This window comes from Macrobrachium rosenbergii, chromosome 37 (genome assembly GCF_040412425.1).
Source record: "Macrobrachium rosenbergii isolate ZJJX-2024 chromosome 37, ASM4041242v1, whole genome shotgun sequence".
NCBI lineage: Eukaryota > Metazoa > Arthropoda > Malacostraca > Decapoda > Palaemonidae > Macrobrachium > Macrobrachium rosenbergii.
In genome coordinates, this window is record NC_089777.1 from 39,873,904 (window position 1) to 39,898,903 (window position 25,000).

The 25,000-nt window shown below is 34.9% G+C and overlaps 1 protein-coding gene across 3 annotated transcripts in view; it reads left to right on the plus strand.

The window, feature by feature from the left end:
• The window catches only part of LOC136825515 (protein gooseberry-neuro-like), a 162,076-nt gene that overhangs the window by 77,568 nt on the left and 59,508 nt on the right, over window positions 1–25,000 (plus strand). For 2 of the 3 annotated variants that reach the window (XM_067082087.1, XM_067082086.1), the window contains exons 2-3: window positions 17,827–18,140; window positions 18,975–19,089. In XM_067082087.1, the coding sequence (XP_066938188.1) occupies window positions 17,827–18,140; window positions 18,975–19,089 (429 nt within the window). Of the gene's footprint in view, window positions 1–11,177; window positions 11,613–12,784; window positions 13,160–17,826; window positions 18,141–18,974; window positions 19,090–25,000 lie in introns of those variants that run through there. The other variant, XM_067082088.1, reaches the window with a different exon arrangement.

The following is a 25,000-nucleotide window of genomic DNA, read 5'->3' on the forward strand; positions in this document are numbered from 1 at the left end:
CAGTGATGTCGGAAAATTTTATGATTTCTACTGATGTGGTTCCTTTTTATTTCTTTTGTTCGCCTGTCGGTTTCAGTGTGATCTGGGGTCTAGTGATACCTTAGGGAATATACGGTTTTGGTCTTTTATTGAATTCAGCTAGTTTGCTTTGCTTTTTGTAACAGGGGTTGACTTTCTGAGAGAAGGATCAGAGACCAAACTGGTTTTCACATAATAATAATAATAATAATAATAATAATAATAATAATAATAATAATAATAATAATAATAATAATAATTTAGTCCCATTCATATGTGAGTCTAGAAGGTTTTGAACTTACAAGGCAAGAATAGAAAGCCTTTTGTATGAATGATGTCCTTCTGCTATACGAAGTGCTTAGACTTAGCTTATGCACTAAATTATTGTCAAAATGATGATGCGAAAGCATAACTCAGTGATAATGTAAATGAACTAGTTACCCGACATCAGAATATCTGTGAAATATATTTGTAAGAATACAATATAAGGAAAATATCATTGAACATAAACAGTCACATAATCGCTATAGCATCAGACGAAGAATTATGTGAAACTGACTGAAGGTCATAAATCTTTAATATAACATTCATATGTGATGTTAGAAACGCACAGTGTCTTAATTTTACCGCGTATAGCAAACAAACAAACAAAATCAACAACGATCAAATCACCCGAGTCACCATTACAGAATGAGACTCGAGAATAAAAGGAGAGATCTCCACCAATTAGTGAGTCAGTAAAACAGTCCCCGAGGCGTCAAGAATACGGCAGAAGAGTGTTTTAAAAATCGAGCTGTTTGGTTTCCAGGATATGTGTGCGTATGCAAATGAGGTACCTCACTTATTTATCCGATTTCCCGAGGTAATAAAAACTGAGCTGTTTAGCGGCTTTCTCATTTGCATATTCATATTGTGCTTCCTTCTTACACACGCTTGAGGACTTTTTTTTCTTTTCTCTTCCATCGTTCTGTTTATTGGGCTCTCATTTGCCTTCTGAAGGGTCCGAATATATAAATCATTTTTCTCTCTCGATGTTAAGGTCTTCATTTGCGTTTTAAAAGAGTCTGAATATGCTAAATTATGTTAAATGATGGTGGATGAATAAACGGATTATGGAAATTCTTTTTATGAGAATAATGCCATGTAAATTACTTCCCCGAGGAAAAACGTCCTATTCAAGTCGTTTCCCACGACACCAGGATAGGAAAAAACTTTTCATATTCATATCATTTGTAATATTTAGCAAGACCTCCTGATGGGAAAAGTAGTTTGTGTGGAATATTTAAGGGATTTCCTCTAGGAAAACAACTTATGTGGTGTTTCTCCTAACTACTTATGAAATATATCTCTTGACATGTTCGAAAAAATAACTGCACAAAAAAATTAACTTCTAACATATTTCAAATGTACCTTGAGGAGAAACTACTCACACAGAATCCTTCTCATGAAATAAACAAGTTTCTGAAATAGTTTCATGAACAATGATTAGTGTAGATTTTTTTGAAGAGTTAAATAACTTGTTAAATTATTCTGCTCGTTGTGTTATTAAGAGCTGATAATTTGGTTATGAGGTTGTTAATCGCTACGTTGTGTCTCTTGTAGAATATCAAAATTAATTTTGCTTCTGTATTGGTTTCCTTATATGTTCTATTAACTCTATACATTATTGCTTTACCTTCTAATTTTACTTATGGACATTTTATTTTGAGGAAGCTTCAGCAGATTAATTGTCTTTCTAGCATGGGCAAGATATATGTACGCATGTTGGAAAATAGTAAGATAATAATGACACTCCCTTCAAGAAACAGACTGATAAAATGAATTTATGGTTATTAAAATTATCTCGTTACTCAAAAATTACTACATTTAACAAAAGACTAGATCTTTTAAAAATTACCGGCGTTTACGGTTTATTTTTAGTGATATTTCCACCATTGATTGTATATATATATATATATACATACGTACATAATACATACATACATACATACTACGCCCTTAAAGAAATTTATTATATATAATAATAACCAACGTGAAAAATATTTATGATTTTATGAGCCGAGTGGCCACCCTGGGCCAAACAGTTGCGCTTCTGTGCGCCCAATAATGGTGGTTTTCGGGTCAGCCTAAGATTTTTGGAGGTTTGTGTTTTATGGTGACCAGGTACCGGGAAAGGCAGGTAAGGGCATGCCTTTCGTACCAGTAAGCACCAGAGTCAGTTTTTTGTCGCATGATCTGCGGAGATTATGACCGTAAGATAACCCCAACGATGCCGACATTATTGGTCGTTTAGTTTTTCCTTCTTTTCCTTCCTATTCTTCTTGACTTGGGTCTCTGTGCATTTCCTTATTTGCTTTTACATCTCCTGCGATGCTTAATTTCTCAATATATTTTCTCCTTCCCGTCGATGTCTCTGCGTTGATTACTTGTGTTATGCCTCTTCTTTTTATCCTGATGATGATTGATACTTTTTCCTTTCGTGTTTTTAAACTGAAACTTGCCGAAGACATATTATTTTAGGAAATGACACCGTCTAAGAACTTGCCAGTTGTGATAATTATAACCTCAGTGAAATAAGCTCTACTGTTATAATAATTTTTTTATTATTATGTAATTACTGAAGAAGAATTTTTATTAAAGGTCTGAATGTTCAAATACATCAATGTTGAAATAAATTTATCTAATTACAAAGATTGTTTTGAGTTTATATTATGATAATTTTCGGTATCAAACACAATATTTAAGGCAGCAGTTAATATTAACAGCAAAGTTAAAACACTCATTATGTTAAACATAAATACATAAATGAATCGAGATTTATGTAATAAAACTGAATTTTAAACTAATTTAACTTTGTTTAAAAAAATTTTTGAAAATTCATGCTTCGTTCAGTTTTAATTTGTTCGTGATGAATATTTTGATGTTATAGAAACTTAAATATCCGTAGATTATGGTTTACTGTAAGATATTTTGCTGTTATTGTTTAAGTGAGGTCCCAAAATTACAGGATGACGCAAATATACGCATGAATCATGATTCGCTCATGAAGATTTTCCAGTCATTAATTTTAACTTAAAAATGTTCACTAAAGTCAGTCTAAGCGCAGAATTGCTCAAATGTATAATGAACCGTCCTGAACGCCGCTAGAGTACGTACGAATTGACCAGTTATTTCGTCTCTGTCGATTGGGCAGAGTCCTGAGATCCACATCAGGCATCCTACTCCCTTTCCCATCTTACCACACCTACGAGCTACCTTAAGGCAATGGCCCATCCGCCATAAGGCCGTCTTAATCTCAACCGACCACCATCAACGCCTCCGGAGCAGGTACGAATTGATCACCTCATTGAAATCGGTGTGAAATCCTCAATGAGGCTGATAGCCGGCTGGTTGATGATCCGTAAGACTAGGGACGAATCGATCCCGTGGACAACTAAAAGAGGCTTTTAGCTGAATATTGAAGAATGCAGGGCTTGAGAGTGTACGCAGGAGGGACCTAGGACGTAGGGCGGGGGTCGTAGAATGGAAGGAGAGAGTCTCCGGAGAGGAGGCTCAAAATCATTGCCTTTGGTAACCATTTGACAAGCCTGTGGACGAAAAAAGAGAAAAATAAATTCTTGCTGCATGTTGAAGTATCCTTTGGGTTGGGTTGGGGTTGGCTTAATGCCTGGTAGGGCGGGGATGGTGGTCGTAGAAGGGAGGGAGAGACAGGTCGTAGAGGAACGGTTCAAAATCATTGCTTTTGACAACCTGCTGTTGATGGCTCGTAATGCTAGTGACGAATTGATTTTGTGGTCAACCCATGAGCTGATTTCAGATCAAGAGCCAGTGCCGATACAACAACAAAGTTGTTATTACCTAAAGAAAAAACCGTTACCTGGATGAAGGATGCAGAGGAAAGCCTTGATATTGGCGGAGGAAGAGAGTCGTAGCAAGTTTGGAATGAAGGATTTCGGTGAAAGAAATAATTCAAGAAGTGGGCGTATAATCGTAGGAAGCTTGAATGACATTGAAGGATGCAGGGGAAGGCTTTAGAATGAAAAAGAAAGGTCGCAAAATGGTTGAACTGATGCAGAGAGATCTGCAGGAAGGCTTTAATACGAAGATAAAGCTCCGTAGAGGGGTAGTGCCATCAATGCACCTCGTGCGGTGCACTGTAGGCATTACTTAAGATTCTTTGCAGCGTCCCTTCTTCCCCTAGCTGCAACCCCTTTCATTCCTTTTACTTTACCTCCGCTCATATTCTTTTTCTTCCATCTTACTTTTCACCCTCTCGTAACAATTGATTTCACAGTGCAAAAAGTTAAGTATACCTTAGTTTTACCAGACCACTGAGCTGATTAACAGCTCTCCTAGTGCTAGCCCGAAGGATTACACTTATTTTACGTGGCTGAGAACCAATTGGTTACTTAGCAACGGGACCTACAGCTTATTGTGGAATCCGAACCACATTATAGCGAGAAATTAATTTCTATCACCAGAAATAAATTCCTCTAACTTTTCATCAGCCGGCCGGAGACTCGAACTCGGGCCTAGCGAGTGCTAGTCCACAGCTCAAACGACTCGCCCAACGAAGAGCTATTTCAGAGTGCAACTGTGAAGTTTTCCTCCTGTTACATATTTAAAACTTTTTAATGTCAAGTTCCGTTTCAGCGCTGAATGACCTCATAGGACCCAGCGCTTGGCCGTTGACCTAATTTTTATCTCCTATTTTATTCTATTCTTAAAACGAAGATGGTTTGCGGGATGGTTCCATTGATGGTTTGAACTGATGGTTACAACCCTTGGGGAGGAAGTCGACTGTGGATGGACAATGATGATGAAGAGTTAGAGCGTGAGGATGGCTTCCACAATAAGCTGTTCTTCATTGGAGGGTGGGAGAGCTAATCAGCTGGTCTGGCTAAGTCCGCTGTTGGAGGTGGGTAGAGCTCTCAGCTAGCCCAGCGCCCAGCATTCGACTCTCCGACCGGCCAGTGAAGAATTAGAGGAATTTATTTCTGGTGATAGAAATTCATTTCTCGTCATAATGTGGTTCGGATTCCACATTAAGCTGTAGGTCCCGTTGCTAAGGTAAACAGTTGGTTCTTAGCCACGTAAAATAAATCTAATCCTTCGGGCCAGCCCTAGGAGAGCTGTTAATCAGCTCAGTGGTCTGGTTAAACTAAGGTATACTTAACTTTAACTTGTGCTGATGCAGAAGGATACGGATAAAGGGTGTGACGGAGGGCCATAGTAGAGTTAGACAGAAACGTAAGGAGAATGAGGGTCTTACGATGGGTAGATGCACTCAGAAAGATGAGAAGGATGAATATTGAAAGATTGTTGGATGGAAGAGGTAGCAATTTAAGGATCACTTCAAGGGGGAGGAAAAGGAGTGTCATGAGGAGGATGGGAGGAATGTTCCTAGGAGAAGGGAATGCTGATTGCCGTATAAGATGGCGGCTAATGCAAGGGGAGCATGCCCGGTTCTTTGTGCTTTATGATGCCGGCTGAGCTTCAACTGAATACCCCAACCCCACCAAGGTCCCTGTCCCTAGCAAACCCCCCACCCACCTACCGCCTTTACTGTAAGAGCGCCTCTATAACAGAATATGCTTTCAGTTTTTGTTCACCGAAATAACGCTTAAGGATTATAAAATGATCTTCGATAACCACACCCCATAGAGACTTTTACCTTAGGCAAGAAGGGATAGAAAAGGGCCTATGACTGTTACTCGCTCGCGCACGCGCACACTTTACTTTTGGAATAACTTAAACCTAAAGGGAATTGTATGTTATAAGTGTATCTGCCCGGCCAAATCCGAAACTACGTATTTCGGTTTGACACAGTTGACGTATTCAACATACCTCTGGGCAGATGCTCTTATAAATAATTCCCTCTTGATGTAAGTTATTCGCAAGGGAAAATTATTCATAATATATAAAATATATATATATATATATATATATATATATATATATATATATATATATATATATATATATATATATATATATATATGTATATATAATATATATACATATGCGTGTATTTATGCACGTATATATATACATATATACATGTGTATGTGTATGTATAATCAGACACACATACTACCTGTTACCGCTGTAGCGGTAGCAGAAATGGCAAAGGTGAGGCTGTCTTAAAAAAAAAGTAGAGGTGCTCCGATACTTTTCCATTCTTCTCTTTTACGCAACGCTTACCGAAAGTAAGGCCCGTAGGCCTACTGCAACGTCCCTTATTTTTTATGACCCTGACAGATGAACGTAAAAGCATCGATGACATGCCATGACGTGCTGTAACATGCTATGACATGCGTCCGTGATAAAACACTAAGAGGCCATGATTGTGGTCATGAGTTGCATTAGAGGGGTCATGTCGAAGATGCCATGATGGTCGAAGCCCATAATAACAGCCATTACGGGTGCATGATCAAAGGTACATGGCTGTAATTGGAGAAAAGACTGAAATGAAGCGGAGGAGCTGAAGAAGAAGATGATGATGTGTTTGTGTGAGTCTGCCGTGCTGAGAGTAATAATCTTTAGGATTTATTTTATTTTTTCTTGAAGTGGTCGACAGAAAGAAAAATTTAATGTTCACATCTAGTGCAGATCCTAAGAAAGGAAATTAAGACACCGTGATATGTAATTTCAAACGAATGCAATATAACTGCATTGTATGTATATACATGCATCATATATATATACTGTATATATATATATATACATATATATACATATATATATATATATATATATATATATATATATATATATATATATATATATATATATATAAAATTGTGCGTGTGTGGACTAGTGGTTTTACATCACCAGCAAAAGTTTCCGGGTTCGATTCACCGAAGGAGCCGGATCGCTCTGGTCTCTGCTGCAGGGAATTAGGTGTCAGGTAGTCGTCTCTTGTGGTGGGTTGTAGCTATAGTGAAGAAGGGCTAAAGGGTAGCATCCTCATCCCGAAAGTTTAGTTGTGAACCGGAAGGCTACCATAATTCCTTGCTTTTTTTTAATATCAGCGTGTAATAGATATATATTTCTGAGAGATTTCCCACGGCTTATTATATTTTTCAATATGTGGATATCAGGAATGAAGTGATTGTGCCCTCACCATTTGGTCGATCGTGGATCCATCACCGTTAGCTTTCAGGCCTTCCGTATAAAATTTGAACCCCCGATTTTTTTATTTTAATTTTAACAGCTCAAATCCAAAATTATAACAGGAATGCCTTCAACTCACTAATCAGCTAAGTAGTTCTTGAGCTCAACACTGATTGATTAATTGTGTGTCTGTGTGTTTGTTCATGATAAAGTTTCCGTTATGAGTTGATTATGCAGTTGTTATTGCATATATATATATATATATATATATATATATATATATATATATATATATATATATATATATATATATATATATATATTTAATTTCCATTGCTTTCTTCTCCCTCTTTGCTTTTTACTCTCTCACATATGTTCATCTAATTCTGTGGAAGCCTGCTAGGCAAGTTCCTGGCCTTTCGCCTTGTCCCATGAGAATGCATGCAAATTATGAATAATAATGATAGCAATTATGCTGGCAACATATTAGACATTGATGAAGATGAAACAGGACCAAATTATTGGTTTGTTTTTAATGGTATCTTTGCCAAGCCATTCTTAACAATTTTTCCCAGTGCGGTTGAATAGCTTTTATCTGCTTCAGATTCATGTAATAGAGGAGAATTAGAACAGAACAGAATGAAATATAATGGAATAGATCATTCTACTGGCTATCAGCAGATAATGTATTATTTGTTGCTCTTAAGAGTGTGAATGATTTTAGATGTTCTAGAAAAAATCTAGATATTCGGAAATGAAGGCGTCCAACATCGTTGGGGGCCGGGGCGGGGAAGGGACAGGGTGCTGGGAGAGTCCAGAGAGAGAGAGAGAGAGAGAGAGAGAGAGAGCTTGAGCAATGATGATGGCCCTTTCGGAGTACCGTTGACCATTTTATGGCACCAGACAACGCTTTTGACTCAAGACACCCTGTACCCAAGAGGGCATCACCCCTACCACGGCGACCGTCTCAACCCCCACATTTTGCGAGTACCCCTACCCACCCATATACCAATACCCAACCGTATGACCATGGTGCCCACGTATCTTTGATCAGAACCCGTGATCTATGGGAACCCGGGAAGTCGTCTTGGCGTTGGATCCCAGCTGAATGTTTACATCCTAAGGATCTGGGCTAAATATTTATATGTTCTTCCTCCGCCTCCAACAATTGGACAGTGTGCGGTGCCGGAAATGTATGGGAGATGTAAGAATGGTTCATTTGCATAGTTGGTATATACCCATGGCATTGAAACAATCAGGAACGACCGTGGATCGTGGGCATGGGACTCGTTCGCTTGATTTCATGCTTGTGAAGTTTGGCTGCCTGTTTTCCGAGAATTGTTTTCGAAACTTTCAGTTATAAATGGGGCTTATGCTCTGTCGTGTATTTTTAACCAAGGCTGGGAAAAACGATTTTCTTTTCAGAAAATTGTAGTTTTGAAACTTTCAGTTGCAACTGGTTTGTATTTAGTCGAATCTTTGTCGTACAAAGATACCAGTTGTAACGCGTGGTCTTCCCTTTCTTTCAAATGATTTTAAGACTTTAAACTTTCACTTGGAAAATTATAACTTTAGTATGACAAGTATTTTTCCTCAGATGATGGAGTTTATTAAATATTTTCTTTCAGAAAACACTTTGAAAATGTCCTTTCTATAGGTTACAAATGTTCCGTTAAATTAGAAACTTTATTTTTCATTTTTTGAAAATTTTATTTGTGTATCATAAATTGATTAATATCAAAGTGCCTATTATAATACTGAACCCTAAGGGTCCTGCTACTGTGAATCTTCATGACCTTTATGACCATTAAATTCGAGCAATATAACCATAAAGGCCATATCCGACATGCTTGAGGAGTTTCGCATCGAGGAACAACAGAAGAAAACATTCGTCACGTCATCTGATTGTTATAGTGTCGTGGTATGCCACTCAGATGTCGCTGGTTCGCGTCTCCCCTAGGGCGATAAAAAATCACTGGCTCTGTATCATGACCAGTTACTGCTGCAGTGTGGGGTCTGCGGTGGGAGGTTGAAACCAACATTCTTTGGAAGCTGGAATTTCAAGTCAGTGGCACCTATGTGCTTGTTCCATGTGAATAGGTTTCATCTACTGAAATAATAATAATAATAATAATATTAATATTAATAGGTTGACTGTGACAGTGAAGGTTATATCGTCAGACTGAGGCATTTTCGCCCATTTATCAGCTTCATACATAAATGCATTTTCTCTCTATATCCATATAGTTTTCTGCTTTAATATTTTGTGCAGCTCTGTTAATGTTGGTCTTTTGGGCTTCATTATAACACATTCCCTCTTGTAATAGGCCGCTGAGGCTCAACTGTACTTTATTCTTCTTCTTTTAACGTGCTTTTTTCCCATTTTTTGTATGGGGTAAGCACGATGCCTACTTTTTTAAAGGACTTTGATTTGGCTTTGGGGTAGACCGCTCAACTGTACTTCATTATCCGAGTGTAATTCTGCACGATTTTGCTATCCTATATGCTTATGTACTAATACATAGATAAAGAGTGTAAGTATATTATGGAAGTGTATTATATTGTGTGGACGCATAAGGAAGATTTATCCCTTTATTTGGGAAAGATGAAATCATTATCTTATGATATATATAAATAACGAATATTTATTTCCGAGGTATCTATACTGAATATTTATTTCCAAGGTATCTATACTGAATATTTATTTCCAAGGTATCTATACTGAATATTTATCTTTAACGATGTATATAAAAATGTCCGAACCCCAAAGAGAGATTTATGCATATAATTACGAATGATAAACCCATGCTCGTACATATAACCTTAGAATATGCTCAGATATGCATTTATGAATGTGGAAGAGAGCAGAAAAGGCTTGGAAGTATATTTACGAACAATAAACTCATGTTCTTACGTAATATATCGATTATTCATGAAGACATGCAGATATATGTATGATTTACATGTAAGATTTACATGTATATTTACAAACGTTAAATGGAGACAGACGAACAGGGAACGTTGGTTGTGAACACGGGACAGAAGGCAATAAAATAATGTCAAAGAGTGTTTCTCTTCATCTGGGCAAATTAGCGCATCGTTCAACTGACCGTGTGTGGAGATCTCGAACAAACATCTTTGAGGATACAAAATTTCTCTTTTTAAAATTTAACAATCACACGTGTGTGTATGTATATAGTGTTGTGGAAGTTTTACTACAAGAAGGATTCATCCGCGATTCAGTAGTTAAAGTATGAATATGACTGTGACCGTTGTGCTTTCTATCTCGGAGCCAACCTCTGTTTAGGGAAACTGAATAAAGTTCAACACACACACCACACACACATATATATACATATATATATATATATATATATATATATATATATATATATATATATATATATATATATATATATATATATATATATATATATATATATCCAGTTTCAATACCAACAAAGTTGTTCTTGGGTTGAGCTTAATAAAACAAAATTTTCGATTGTCATTTTCATGAATGAGGAGCGTGCACACATCTGCGAAGAAAGAGAAGGTAAGACAATTCATATTTTTCTCAGTTCGATTTTGGGCAGATCACAGTAAATACTTCGTAAAATTCGTAGTGAGAAAAGAATGTCCCACACACAAAAAAGAAACAAACGATAGACAGTGAATTTGACCACCTGGCTATCAAGAGAGATTAAATGATATCTGGGGCTTGATATTTGTGGATATAAAAAGGTCACGCGTGTATAATCGACAGAAATTCATATACATATATCTAAATTAAAAATCAATTTTGTTTTCATTCCTGAAATTTTTTCCTAGCAAAGATTAGAATAATAGATGCCAATAAGTTAAAAGAAAATATATAAAAACAAAGTTGCGGACGTAAAACAACTTCTGGATTACAGAACCACTTCTTTCCTTATAATCAAAATCATCAGAGTAGACGAGCCGGGAGCAATATCATATTCGCACTGATGAGATAGATTCGAAACGCTTTAACTCACATTCACCAAGGATATAATAAATGAAGGATGTAATAAAGGATACAATAAGTGATATAATAAGTAGAATAATGAAGGATATAATAAGTAAGCCTTGTGATAGTCCAGAGCAGCAGCAAAAAGACAAACCCGAGATGTTGGTGACTGTAAAAGTGGGAGGAGCCGGGAGAGGGCATTTAGTGGTGGGCTTAGTGGAATATTGGCGGGTAACTCGGGGGTAACCTCAAGTTATAGCTACCCAACTTCTGGACTGGCACACACATACACACACACACATACACACTCACCACGAACATAAAATCTAAAGGCATGTCACCAATTCGTCAGTCGCGTCAGCACCTTCGGAGTGCACCAATCACTTTCCAGTCTGCGACTTCGGAGGTGAAGAGCCGCGAGAGCCAACCTTTTCAGGCTAAGAGGACCCTTTGGAAAGATAAAAGTGGCATCCTCACTGAAGCCACGGTTACGGTAAATCGCAGATCGTGGTCATTTTCAGCCAGTGAGTGGAATTCGATCGGAAAATGTGTGGAATCTTGTAAACCTTTGGACTTCCAGTATTAATTAATTCGACATTAATGTTTGTGGAAATTTTCGTATCGTGTAACGGAGCCATCGAGAGCCTTCAAGCGGTGTGCATGTATGTGAAAGTTAGGTCAGGAGTTTGGTGAAGCTGAACTCGGAAATTCTTCTCTCCGAACCCTCTCTCCGCTAACCAACCCCCAACTCCAAAGACCCTGCCACCACGGCATCCCTTGTGCCACGCCGGATTAACCTGTGAACATCGGTTTCAACGGAACCGAACCGATGTAAACAGCATTGCCACCGTGCGTGAAATGAAAGACGCCGAATATTTATCTCGGATACCCATCGTCAAGTGCTTCATAACTTATAACAGCAATGATGAACTGTGAAACTTCAATGCAACGGTTTTGGTCAAGTAATACCCGGTGTTAAACGTCCAGCCGAGCCTCATTTATTGTTGTGTCTTTATGGTAAACGAGCCTTCTTCCTCCTCTCCTGATTTCTGGATGGCAGATGGACCTTCATCTTCTACGTTTTGTCTTTTGACGGCAAACAGACCTTCACAGCAAGTGTTGTCAGTGAAGTAATAATCGCAAAGTCAAAATCTGCAGTATTTCGAGACCTCTGGAATTAGTGGGCCATTGTAGCTGTACAACCAATCTCAGCGGGCCTTTCCCGCCAAAAGTTGCAAATCGTGCGTGTCCGTTGGCGCTCTCCGTGACTGGTAGGGGAGACTGTGCCGTAGATTTTTCCTCTCTCTCTCTCTCTCTCTCTCTCTCTCTCTCTCTCTCTCTCTCTCTCTCTCTTAACGGTAACAGTAGCAAAGAATCTCCCGCGAGCAGAATTTAAAAGTAAACACAAGGGACTGCACAATGAATTTCTCGTGCACCAGATCCTACTTTTTTTAAGTGCGTTTTTTTTTCTGGAAACAAAAGGAAAGCTTCCAAACAAAAACATCAGCAGAACTAATTGTCCCGTTCCTCGGGTGACCGGAAGCCCTCTTTCTTTTCTTCCTTTCTTTCTCTTTTTGTCGCAACTCTTTTTTTTCTCTTCTTCTTCTTCTTCTTCTTCTTTTCTTCTTCTTCTGTTCTGATCGAGAAACTACATTTTGATTACAGAAATTTTTGTAAATATTCTGCCACCGGAGTGAACCGATGCGGCGTTGGATACGAGAGACCGTGGAAAAAGTGATATGTGATTAAGAAATCCATGATTCTCAATGCGAACCATTACGAAGACAATAGACGGTAAAAACAGGAAAAAGGGAAAAAATTGCTTGATAAATGAAGAGACGTCACTGCAAAAGGTGAAATGTGCATAGGTGCAGAAATCTATCAGACTATTTAACCAGAAACTAAAAAAAAAAAAAAAGCTTCATCTCGAACGACGCCTTTTTGCCTTTCTGAGAACAGAAGTGATTCGTCATTAAAAGAATATTTTCTTCTTTTATTAAAACTTTACCAAGATGGAGTGGATTTCGTTGGTATCCAGCGGTAAGTAAGAGGATTTAAGAAAAAACAATTTTCACGATTTTATGGCTTGTAATATACTATGTGTTGCATACTGACATTAGGAAAAGTGCATAAACATTTTTATGATTATTTGTCGCTTTCTGAGCAGACTTTTCCGAGTATATTCTTTTTATTCGTTTATGCTTGAGATTATTTTTCTAATCTTGAAAGCGACGAGGAATAGGAGCGAGACAATAAACCTTTTGACAATTGTCTGTCACCGGTTGATTGGACATCATGATTTTCCATTATAATTTTAAGAAACGATAATGAACTAGAACAAAAGAAGATCAGGAAGAAAGTCATTAATTAAGATTTTTCGCAATTCCCAAGAGAGGATTAAAGAAAACCGATATTTAGGAAAAGAAGTCTCTTAATTTTTTTTCTTATTAACAACGGCCATCGTTGCTACTTCTGATAACTGATATTCTACAATTTTATTGCATGAAAAAAATTAATAAAGAACCGGTGACATTTAAAAATGCTTAATTTTGTCAAATTTATGGTCCTTGTTAGAATTAGACATATTCGTAACCTAGGATACATATACTCATACATACATACATATATACATGCATACACTCGGATACGATATACATGGGTGTGTCTTTGTATGTGTGTGTTTGCGCATGCCATTGTATGTACGTATGTATGAATATATGTGTCCTAGGTTATGAGCATGTCTAATTCCAACGAGGACCATTAATTTGACAAAATTAAGCATTTATAAAATGTCACCGGTTCTTTATTAATTTTTTTTCATGTAATAAAATTGTAGAATATCAGTAGTAGCAACAATGGCTGTTGTTAATAAGAAAAAAAAAATTAAGAGATTTCTTTTCCTAAATATCGGTTTTCCTAATCCTCTTTTGGGAATTAGGAAAAAATCTTAATTATTGACTCTCTTCCTTATATATATATATATATATATATATATATATATATATATATATATATATATATATATATATATATATATATATATATATATTTATATATATATGTATATATATAATATGTGTATATACACAGACTACCTATATACGAGTATATATATATATATATATATATATATATATATATATATATATATATATATATATATAATATGTGTGTATATATACCTATATATAGTATATATATATATATATATATATATATGTATATATATATATATATATTATAATATAGATATATATACATATACGTAATATATATATATATATATATATATATATATATATATATATATATATATATATATGTATATATATATACATACACATACACACACACAAGTATATGCGTGTGTGTGTGTGTAAAGTCAACATAGTGTCCTTTTTCTCTTTGAATGAACACGAAAACCTCATAGAGAAAACTGAAAAGCAGTGAACTACAGTATTGTGAAATATAACGAGAAAGTGGAACTCATCCCATGGGCATGATGTCTGAAATATCTTAAAAGAAATTGTCTTGAACAGTTTAAATCGTACAAGCTTACGCTAATGAAATATTCTTTTAATTCTGCAATTAACTTTACAAATGCAGATGACGCAAAAACATTAATTTTTTCTTTCGTCGTCAGCTTGATAGATTAATCATATTGGTCAAACGAGCTGTTAGTTCAATTAGAGTTTTTATCTACACCTTTTAAAACATTAATTTGCGAATTTAGAAAGCCTTTCGTGCAGCCAGAGCAACGCCAGCTGACCTTTTATCATCAATCAGTTAATTGTTTGAGAATAAATGACATGATACTTTCAATTGATAATAAAACTCTATTGGCAGCTCCCGAACTGAAGCCCGTCAGGCAACCTCTTCTTACATTTTCCACAGTTCCGTCCTGTTGCCAAGCATTGGAATTCTCTTTCCTGCGTCTGTTTTCCGGGGCTCATATAACCTTCCTTTCTTGAAGAGGCGGGTCTACAGCTCTCTTTTTCATTCCTTCTTTTGTATTGTTTTATTTTGCACCGGGCTGAATAACGACACTCAGTTTACGTTACGTTTCGTCGGCTCCTGTCTTCAAAAAAAAAAAAAAAGTTTATGGTTGACTGAAAATCAATTTTTCCATTGTCAGTTCCCTTGAAGATTTTCCTGTTCTATTATCGATCTAGCAACAATTGTTAAGGAATTGAAAAACCAAACAATGTAAATGCTTGTTTGTGTATTTGGTATATGATATATTGTAGATAGATTAATAATAGGAGTAAACAGATACTTAGATCTTACATGGATAGGAAGAGGTACTTAAAAAGGCATGGATACCGTTATTATTATTATTATTATTATTATTATTATTATTATTATTATTATTATTATTATTATTATTATTACGCAAGAACATGTTTACCTTGACTGAGCAGCCCGCAAAGGTGTAGAGAACGAGGCATTAGCCACGTCGCGATATGTTTGTAATTTCACACCCAAACAGGTGGTAATTATCGCTGTCACATAAACAACACGTAGACTCAGGTCGAACAAAGAAAGACACGAATATCTTATTATTTATCAATTTCTTTATTTGTTATTTTGTTCCGATGGAATACTATTCGTATATGCGTGTGCAAGAAAAGAAAGGACTCAGATATGCAAAACACGTTCGTTGTGCCTAAGTGACTGCAAATATAGGCATTGCATTGCTTCACTTATATTAGATGAATACATGCACACGAATAAACAGAACTCATATATGCAAAGTATACCTGAACGCTTTACGTACGTGCCTGTATTCATATACATAAAAAGACAGGGCATTTTTATGCAGCGCATAATTACAGCGTTATACATGCATGTTTGCAGTCAGCCAAAACGAGTGTCTACGGTCTATACATGTATTTATTTATAACTTACATTATCATTCATTTATACATGCATATATATATATATATATATATATATATATATATATATATATATATATATATATATATATATATATATATATATATATATATATATATATATGTTTAGGTCATGTCTTATGCAGATAAATGCACACGCATCCTGGTATTTGTAAACTATATATATATATATATATATATATATATATATATATATATATATATATATATATATATATATATATATATATATATAAAATACATCTCTATAGCCCTATATATATGTGTGTGTGTGTATACAAGAACGCCTGAAAAATGAATAAGAAGGTTCGAGGATAAGGGTTAGTGGTAGGTTCATCTCTTTAAGAAAAAACGGCTATGAGCCTTAGTAAAAACCAAAAGTCTCTTCAGAAAAGAACAATCCATTATACTTAAAATAGACATTCCATTGTACTTACCAAATTGCATCGAGAAATTAGCTGTTTCCATTGCAATTCTAAGCACTTCGCTGGATGTTTATGAATTATTATTTATATAACAATAATGCATAGATAATTACAAACTTTATTTTACCGGCTTAGGTCCCAAGTTTCAAGCAGCTTAACATGAAACAACTGTGGACTTATATAATAATAATAATAATAATAATAATAATAATAATAATAATAATAATAATAATAATAATAATAATAATAATAATAGAAAATTATTATTATTATTATTATTATTATTATTATTATTATTATTATTATTATTATTATTATTACTGCAGCACTACTATAATACTGGGGAGAGTATATTATCCCGTTGTAAATGACTCAAGTAATCGCAGTAAACATAAAAGTAATTATCGAATAACATTTATCACAACGAATTACAATTTCAAAAGTGCCATGAAAGACTTAAAAGGCGTAAAATGCATCACAAGATACAACAGTTCAAGCGAGAAAGGTCAGACAAAGAAGTCGGCATCTATTCACACGTTTTCACTCATTCATTATTCTTTATATTCTTTATTGAATGTATTCTTCATTGTTTCGGAATAATTCGGCATCGACCGTCGGTGACGAAAGATACAAACACCCTAACTCATTTGTGAATGTTACACTAAATCAATTTACATTCATAAGGACCAACGGATACTCTTAGCTTATACATATATTTATTCATCGCTCTACATATATATATATATATATATATATATATATATATATATATAATATATATATATATATATATATATATATATATATATATATATATATATATATATTCTTCTTCTTTTTCTTTTAACGTGCTTTTATTCCCATTTTTTGTATGGGGTATGCCTTCTTTTGAAGGACTTTTGATTTGGCTTTGGGGTATACCTATATATATATATTATATATATATATATAATAACTGAATCACGAAAATATGGAACGTGATGAATATATAAATAAGGGCAATGGCCAGAAGGAAAGAGAAACGACTGAGTGGTGACAGGCCTTTCGACTTACGGTCCTTTACTTAGTTAATTAAAAGACAGTAAGTCGAAAGGCCTAGCACCACTCCGTCGTTTCTCTTTCCTTCGTGGCATTCCCTATATATATATATATATATATATATATATATATATATATATATATATATATATATATATATATATATATATATATATATATTGTATATATATATATATATATATATGTATATATATATATATATATATATATATATATATATATATATATATATATATAAACTATCACTACGTTTCCCTTGTACTCAATTGACAAGAAATCCTTCTTATCCCTCCCTCAACAACAGGTCAAGGCCGCGTGAACCAGCTCGGGGGCGTGTTCATCAACGGGCGGCCTCTGCCGAACCACATCCGCCTGAAGATCGTGGAGATGGCGGCCGCGGGCGTGCGCCCCTGCGTCATCTCCCGCCAGCTGCGGGTGTCCCACGGCTGCGTCTCCAAGATCCTCAACCGCTACCAGGAGACGGGATCCATCCGGCCCGGCGTCATCGGGGGATCCAAACCCAAGATCACGACGCCCGACGTCGAGAAGAGGATCGATGAGTACAAGAAGGAGAATCCGGGAGTCTTCTCTTGGGAGATCAGGGACAGATTGGTCAAGGTAAGTCTTTCCATATAATGAATAAATAAATAAAACATTTCGATTGATTATTCCATAATTTAAATCCTTCTGTCTTTAATTTCCTCATCACTTCTCCCGTTTGAATCGAGCCTGGCTAGGTTAATGGTATTAGGTTGTCCATCCCTTTAACCAGTGCAGTCAAGAAAAACAATACTTTTGGGATCTGTTAAGAGGCCTAGTAGGACAATTGTGTTAAGAAGTTTTGGGTAGGAAAATGCAATAACGTAATAAGGAGGAAAAGAGTGGACAGATCGACTTGTTTCAGTAATATATTAAGCTATATTACATTACTCTCTCTCTGTCTCACTCTGATGTATTAGCCCGTCTGGATTATTTGTTTGTATTTGTAACATTTTTTAAACTTATCTTCGAAAGCGTTAGAAAAACAACTTCATATCTTCCTTTTAATTACCTAGGAGGTTCCCTAGCCTCATTTTGACCAGTCTCTAATTGCACCAAATACATGAGGTTTGCTGAATGTTCCAGTAATGAATGACGTCTTTAAATATTAGCTATAAAAGTAACCAAAGATGATTTTTCTATATTACTTATTCACAACGGCGCTTTCGGCCATATTTGACCAATTGCCTCTTGCAACTGGCCCCTAAGTTTTGCTGGAAGTGTCGGTAAGGATATTTCCTGAAAATCATTTCTTTAATAATAATAATAATAATAATAATAATAATATTAATAATAATAATAATAATAATAATAATAATAATAATAATAATAATAATAATAATAAATAAATAAACGAATAAATGAGTAAATAAATAAAGAAATGAAAAAATCCTTTTCCTCTCCCTTCTTCAGGAGGGCATCGTAGACAAAGCCTCGGCGCCCTCTGTGAGTTCGATCAGCCGCATCCTCCGAGGTGGAAAGAGAGACGACGACCCTCGGAAGGATCACAGCATTGACGGAATCCTGGGTGAGTTGTTGTGATGTCGTGTTTTTGTGCGTGTTCTGGAGGCTTTTCTTCTCTGTTCGTTTTTATAGTAATTGTTGCATGTTCATCTCACAGTTTCCGTTTCGTAGTTATTTTGATAACGTCAAATTGTTCTGCGTGATTTATTCATTCAGTCAATTTTATGACCGTTAAGTAATGGTGTTTTCATACATGCATACCTACACTCTCGCACATATATTTATACATACATACATATGTATATATAATTATATATAATAGTATATATAATATATATATATGTTATATATATTGTTTATATATATATATATATATATATATGTGTGTGTGTGTGTGTGTGTGTGTGTGTGTGTACTTGTGTGTGTCGCTTCTAGAAAGTCGAATCTTTAATAGGATCAGTGTGGCTAGCAGAAACTTCAGCATTTTCTGTTATAGATTCATTTATTTCCATCACTTACGTTTCGGGATACAAATCCCATCTTCAGGGCTGAAAACAAAGAAAATAAAAAATCCTTACATCAGGAATCAGACTGAAATGGTGCACGATAGTAAATTATTCTTTAAAAAATACATGATAATAATAATAATAATAATAATAATAATAATAATAATAATAATAATAATAATAAGTACATCAATGAGCTTTAAGTTTTAGATGGAAGCGAAATGACTAGTAATTAAACACGAAATTAACATCAAAGGACAAAGCTACTAAGCCTGACACTTTTTTTAATCCGGTTTTCTCTGTTTCTCCTGAAAGTGTCATTATGCTTAGTAGCTTTGTTCTTTGACGCAAATCTCATGTTTAATTACTTGCCATTTTGCTTGCATCTAAAATTTAAAGTTCATTGATGTACTTATTATTATCATTATTTATTTTTTTTAAAGAATAATTTACTACTGTGCTCCATTTTAGGCTGATTCCTGATGTATGGATTTTTCATTTTCTCTGTCTTTAGCCCTGAAGATGGGATTTGTGTCCCAAAACGTACGTGATGGAAATAAATAAATCTTTAAGTGAAAATGCTGAAGTTTCTGCTGGCCATACTGTGTGTGTATATATATATATATATATATATATATATATATATATATATATATATATATATATATATATATATATATATATATATATATATTAATTTTTATCACATCACCGTGATTTATATACAAGCATTAAGCTACAAATATCGTTCGAATTGGACATTAAACGACATTCGTAGCTTAATGCTTGTATGTGTGTATGTATATATATGTGTATATATATGTATATATATATATATATATATATATATATATATATATATATATATATATATATATATATATATATACGCTGCCTTCCATTGGAAGGTGCAATCACCCAAAGTGGGCACTGTGGACGATTGCCCAAGTGCTGGGTGTGGTGCTTGGATCACGTTTGCTGTGTCCGTGGAGATATCCCTGCCTACCACCCTCAATCCCACGCGGCTGTAAATATCTATCAGTGTCCACGAGGATCAAGAAAAATGGCATGCGCGAGCTACCTCATCGCTTCTAAGCCTTGCTAATGAACGGGAAGGTCGTACCCTTCTGGCGTCACCCCTACCAAGGAATAAGGAGTGTGATATATATATATATATATATATATATATATATATATATATATATATATATATATATATATATATATATATATATATATATATATATATATATATATATATATATATATATATATATATATATATATATATATATATATATATATATATATATATATATATATATATATATATCTCACGTTTCTTTACACTCATCAGTAGTAATGAATACCGTTTTTACTTGCTGTTTTAGAACGGCTGTACGTCGCTTCAAACTGCAGGGTTGTAACTTTTACATAAAAAAATATATGTAAATAAACGGTCTTTCGTGCATCCCTCTCGTCATAATTAACGACCCATTAACGGAAGCACCGACATAAAATCTAAGAAGCCCTAACGTAAAAAACGAATCCGTCATGAGCAATCGTGGAGTGGCCGGTCGTCGTTCCAGCAACTTATAACTTCCTCCGTTCTCGAAAACTCGCACTCGCATTGGACACACCTCTGGCCGAGGGAATCCCTCTTCCTCCGTTCTTTCACTCTCTTTTTCTTTCTACAGTTTTTTCTTTACACGGGAGAGAGAGCTATAAAACTACGGACATTACCTGCAAAGCCGTTAAACAACGCCATCATCATCGTAAGGTACAAAATGGTTAAACTTCAAGAGAGGTTAGGCGTTACTAATAGTGCACAGAAGTACAAGTGAAATACACACTTAGTGCATATCTTGAATAAATATACTTTTATTGTCTTTGTTAGCGAAATGGCTTACGTTCCTTTAGTCACTTGGAGTTTTACAAATAAGTTAATGATTAAACTGACAAATCTGTGAAATCAGTTTGCCTAATATCAGAGGGTAAAGGAAAAATTGAAAGAGCCATCTCTAATCTCATAAGGATTCCTTCAATAACTGACAAAGAAAATGGAAAGTTCTGCTATAAAGCTTCTCTTGGCCTTCAGTCCTTGCAATCCAGTATCAAAGAATCAGTTGTAAGACTCATTATTTTTAAGAGCATTTTACTCAAGCTTCTTTCCTTCCAAGAAACAAAACACAGGTAATCGTAGTGTTCGCAAGACTCACAAATCCCTGACGTTTTACCCAAAGTTTCTCACGGCGTTTTAAGCCTCATCATCACCCAACGATTTTTATGATTATTTTATTAGTACTTTATTACACGACTACCTGGATGATGTTTCAGACTGCCATCCTTGAGGTCACCCCCAACACCCTCCCAACCCTATTCTAACAGCTCTACCTTCCTTACCTGGTCAACCACAGTTAGGTACCTGGATGGGCATGTTTGCATGGATAAAGGCATCATACTTGAGTCTGATTTTTAAGATTTTTGCACCGTACTTTGGGTCACATAAATGAATGACTATGTATATACATATATATATATATATATATATATATATATATATATATATATATATATATATACGTATGTATATATATATATATATATATATATATATATATATATATATATATATATATATATATATATATATATATATATATATATATATATATATATCAAACAGATACTAAGACACATTTATATATATACTGTATGTGTGTGTATGTGTGTATGTATGTATGTATTTAAATCTACAGCCAAAAACACCTTACCAATTCATTTATCACTTATATAAATTCCCCTTCGGCGACAATTCTCCAACGGAGATATTCCCGAGGTAGCGTGAATTTGATATTAAGCGACATTTGTAGCTTCATGATTGTATATAAATCAAGGTGTGATAAAAATTTCATAATAAGAGCTGCGTGTTCCAAACGTACCAATGAACTGTCATGGCGGAGGTGGGTCATTGCCGAGGCTAAGTACATTTCCCCGCTCACGACGGGTAAAAACAGTACAACAGACTCGGCAAAGACTTATACCTCTTTTGATAGCTCAATGGGTAGCATCTACTGGAGTCGCTGAATAGGTTTCGTGTCAAGGGTTCGTGTCCCGACGATACCAATTCATTTATCACTTATATAAATTCCCCTTCGGTGACAATTCTCCAACAGAGATATTCCCGAGGTAGCGTGAATTTGATATTAAGCGACATTTGTAGCTTCATGATTGTATATAAATCACGGTGTGATAAAAAATTTCATAATAAGAGCTGCATGTTTCAAACGTACCAATGAACTGTCATGGCAGAGGTGGGTCATTGCCGAGGCTAAGTACATTTCCCCGCTCACGACGAGTAAAAACAGTACAACAGACTCGGCAAAGACTTATACCTCTCTTGATAGCTCAATGGGTAGCGTCTACTGGAGTCGCTGAATAGGTTTCGTGTTAAGGTTCGTGTCCCGACGATACCAATTCATTTATCACTTATATAAATTCCCCTTCGGCGACAATTCTCCAACGGAGATATTCCCGAGGTAGCGTGAATTTGATATTAAGCGACATTTGTAGCTTCATGATTGTATATAAATCACAGTGTGATAAAAAATTTCATATATATATATATATATATATATATATATATATATATATATATATATATGTATGTATATATACATACGGATATATACTGTATATATTAGATAACACTATCGCATATATATATATATATATATATATATATATATATATATATATATATATATATATATATATATTTATATGTATATGCGATAGTGTTATCCGAATATTTTAATACATAAAGTTGCGATCAAAGGGTTGCTCACAACGATATAAGCCTATTAATTGTGATGCAGAAGGTTCCTTTTGAAATGTTGTATTTGAAAGCGATATGTGTTTGTGTCCATTTATTTTAGGCAAGCAGTTTTTGAACTCACCTATTGTTAATTAGCTTTTCCGAAAAAAGATAAGTTATACATGAAAACATACGACTTTCCTTGTTCACTGACAAGGCTTCAAATGTGTTTTAGCCGGAAGTTATTTGCATTACATTGTCACTATGATTCAGTTAACGATTGACTCATTTATGTAGCTAAAATTAAACTTGAATGTCAGCTGACCTTACGTTATATATTTTGAAAGATATGTTTAAACAAATAATTAAGACTTTATTTCTCTTGTTCATCTTAAAAATTCATTGGCTTGGCATACATTTTAACGTCAACTTCATTGATATCTAGGTAAATTACGTAAATGTTTTACCTGCTGATGTATTTAGTCTTATTAAATTACTGTCTTCTGTAACAGCTATGGCCAGCGTGATTTACCTTTTAACTTTTGATAAGATCATAAACAGCAAATTCTCATGTCTAATTGAATATTATAAAGGTACTGTTTATTTGCAATGCTTTTTATCCTAATAACCTTACATATGGGAAAATGTAACCATATTGAAATTGTAGGCGCACTGAATTAACGTTTTCCATAGATTAGTTTTCGAATTGTCATTTCGTCGTCTAAAGATTGCAAAAGCTGGTTCCCTAATAGATGCATCGTAGTCTAAAATGCATTTAAAGGTGGTCAGTAGTTTAGGTACTGTCATATCAGCCGCATTAAAATCCGTTTTCTGTAACAGTTGGAAGAACCCGTAATGTTCTTGAGAATCTGAGAATTATAGAACTTTCATTTGGAGAAGATAGACGTATAAATTAAGTATTTTCGCCTAAAAATCGAAATGTAAGAACATTTCGAGGAGTTGCTCAAATAATAGCAATGCTGACTTATGCTGCAGAACGTAGATTACGGTTTTACTTTAAGAATTGTGAAGAAATTGCAATTTTTTCCTGATTCAAGAATCGTAAAGGTTTGGCGATTTGGATGGATAATGATAAAAGCAATGAAATATATGTTATATACGTCAATAGTTTATACACTAACTCATATTAAGGATGATAGTAGATAATCTGGTTAAACAGATTAAATACTGACTTATGTTCGACATTCAAATTTACAGTGCTCTGTTTGAAATAGTGTACAAAGTGTCACTCATTCTCGTTCACACCAAGGTTTTCCCACGCTCCCACGACGCCTCGAATCGTGAAAAATCTTGAAATCGCATTCAGGTTTCCAGCTCATTAATCTTTATCGAATAAATATTTCATTCTTTTCATTCAAAAGCGGATTTACTTTTGGTCAAAACCCGTGAAGATTATTTACTGCTATTTTTTGCGGAAAATAAACATAAATAAGAGAATAAATACGAAAAATCCCCTCTATTCACGTCACCGGAAGTCGCCTGATGATTAAAGGCGACTTATCTGAAGAGTAAAGTTTACCCTCGGTAGCGTCTGATTTATGGGATGAGAGCTTTGGAACATGACCGCTGACACCCGCTATTTTCTCGTCGATTCGCGTGTCTGTTTGGATAACTTCTTTGCGAGCGCCTAC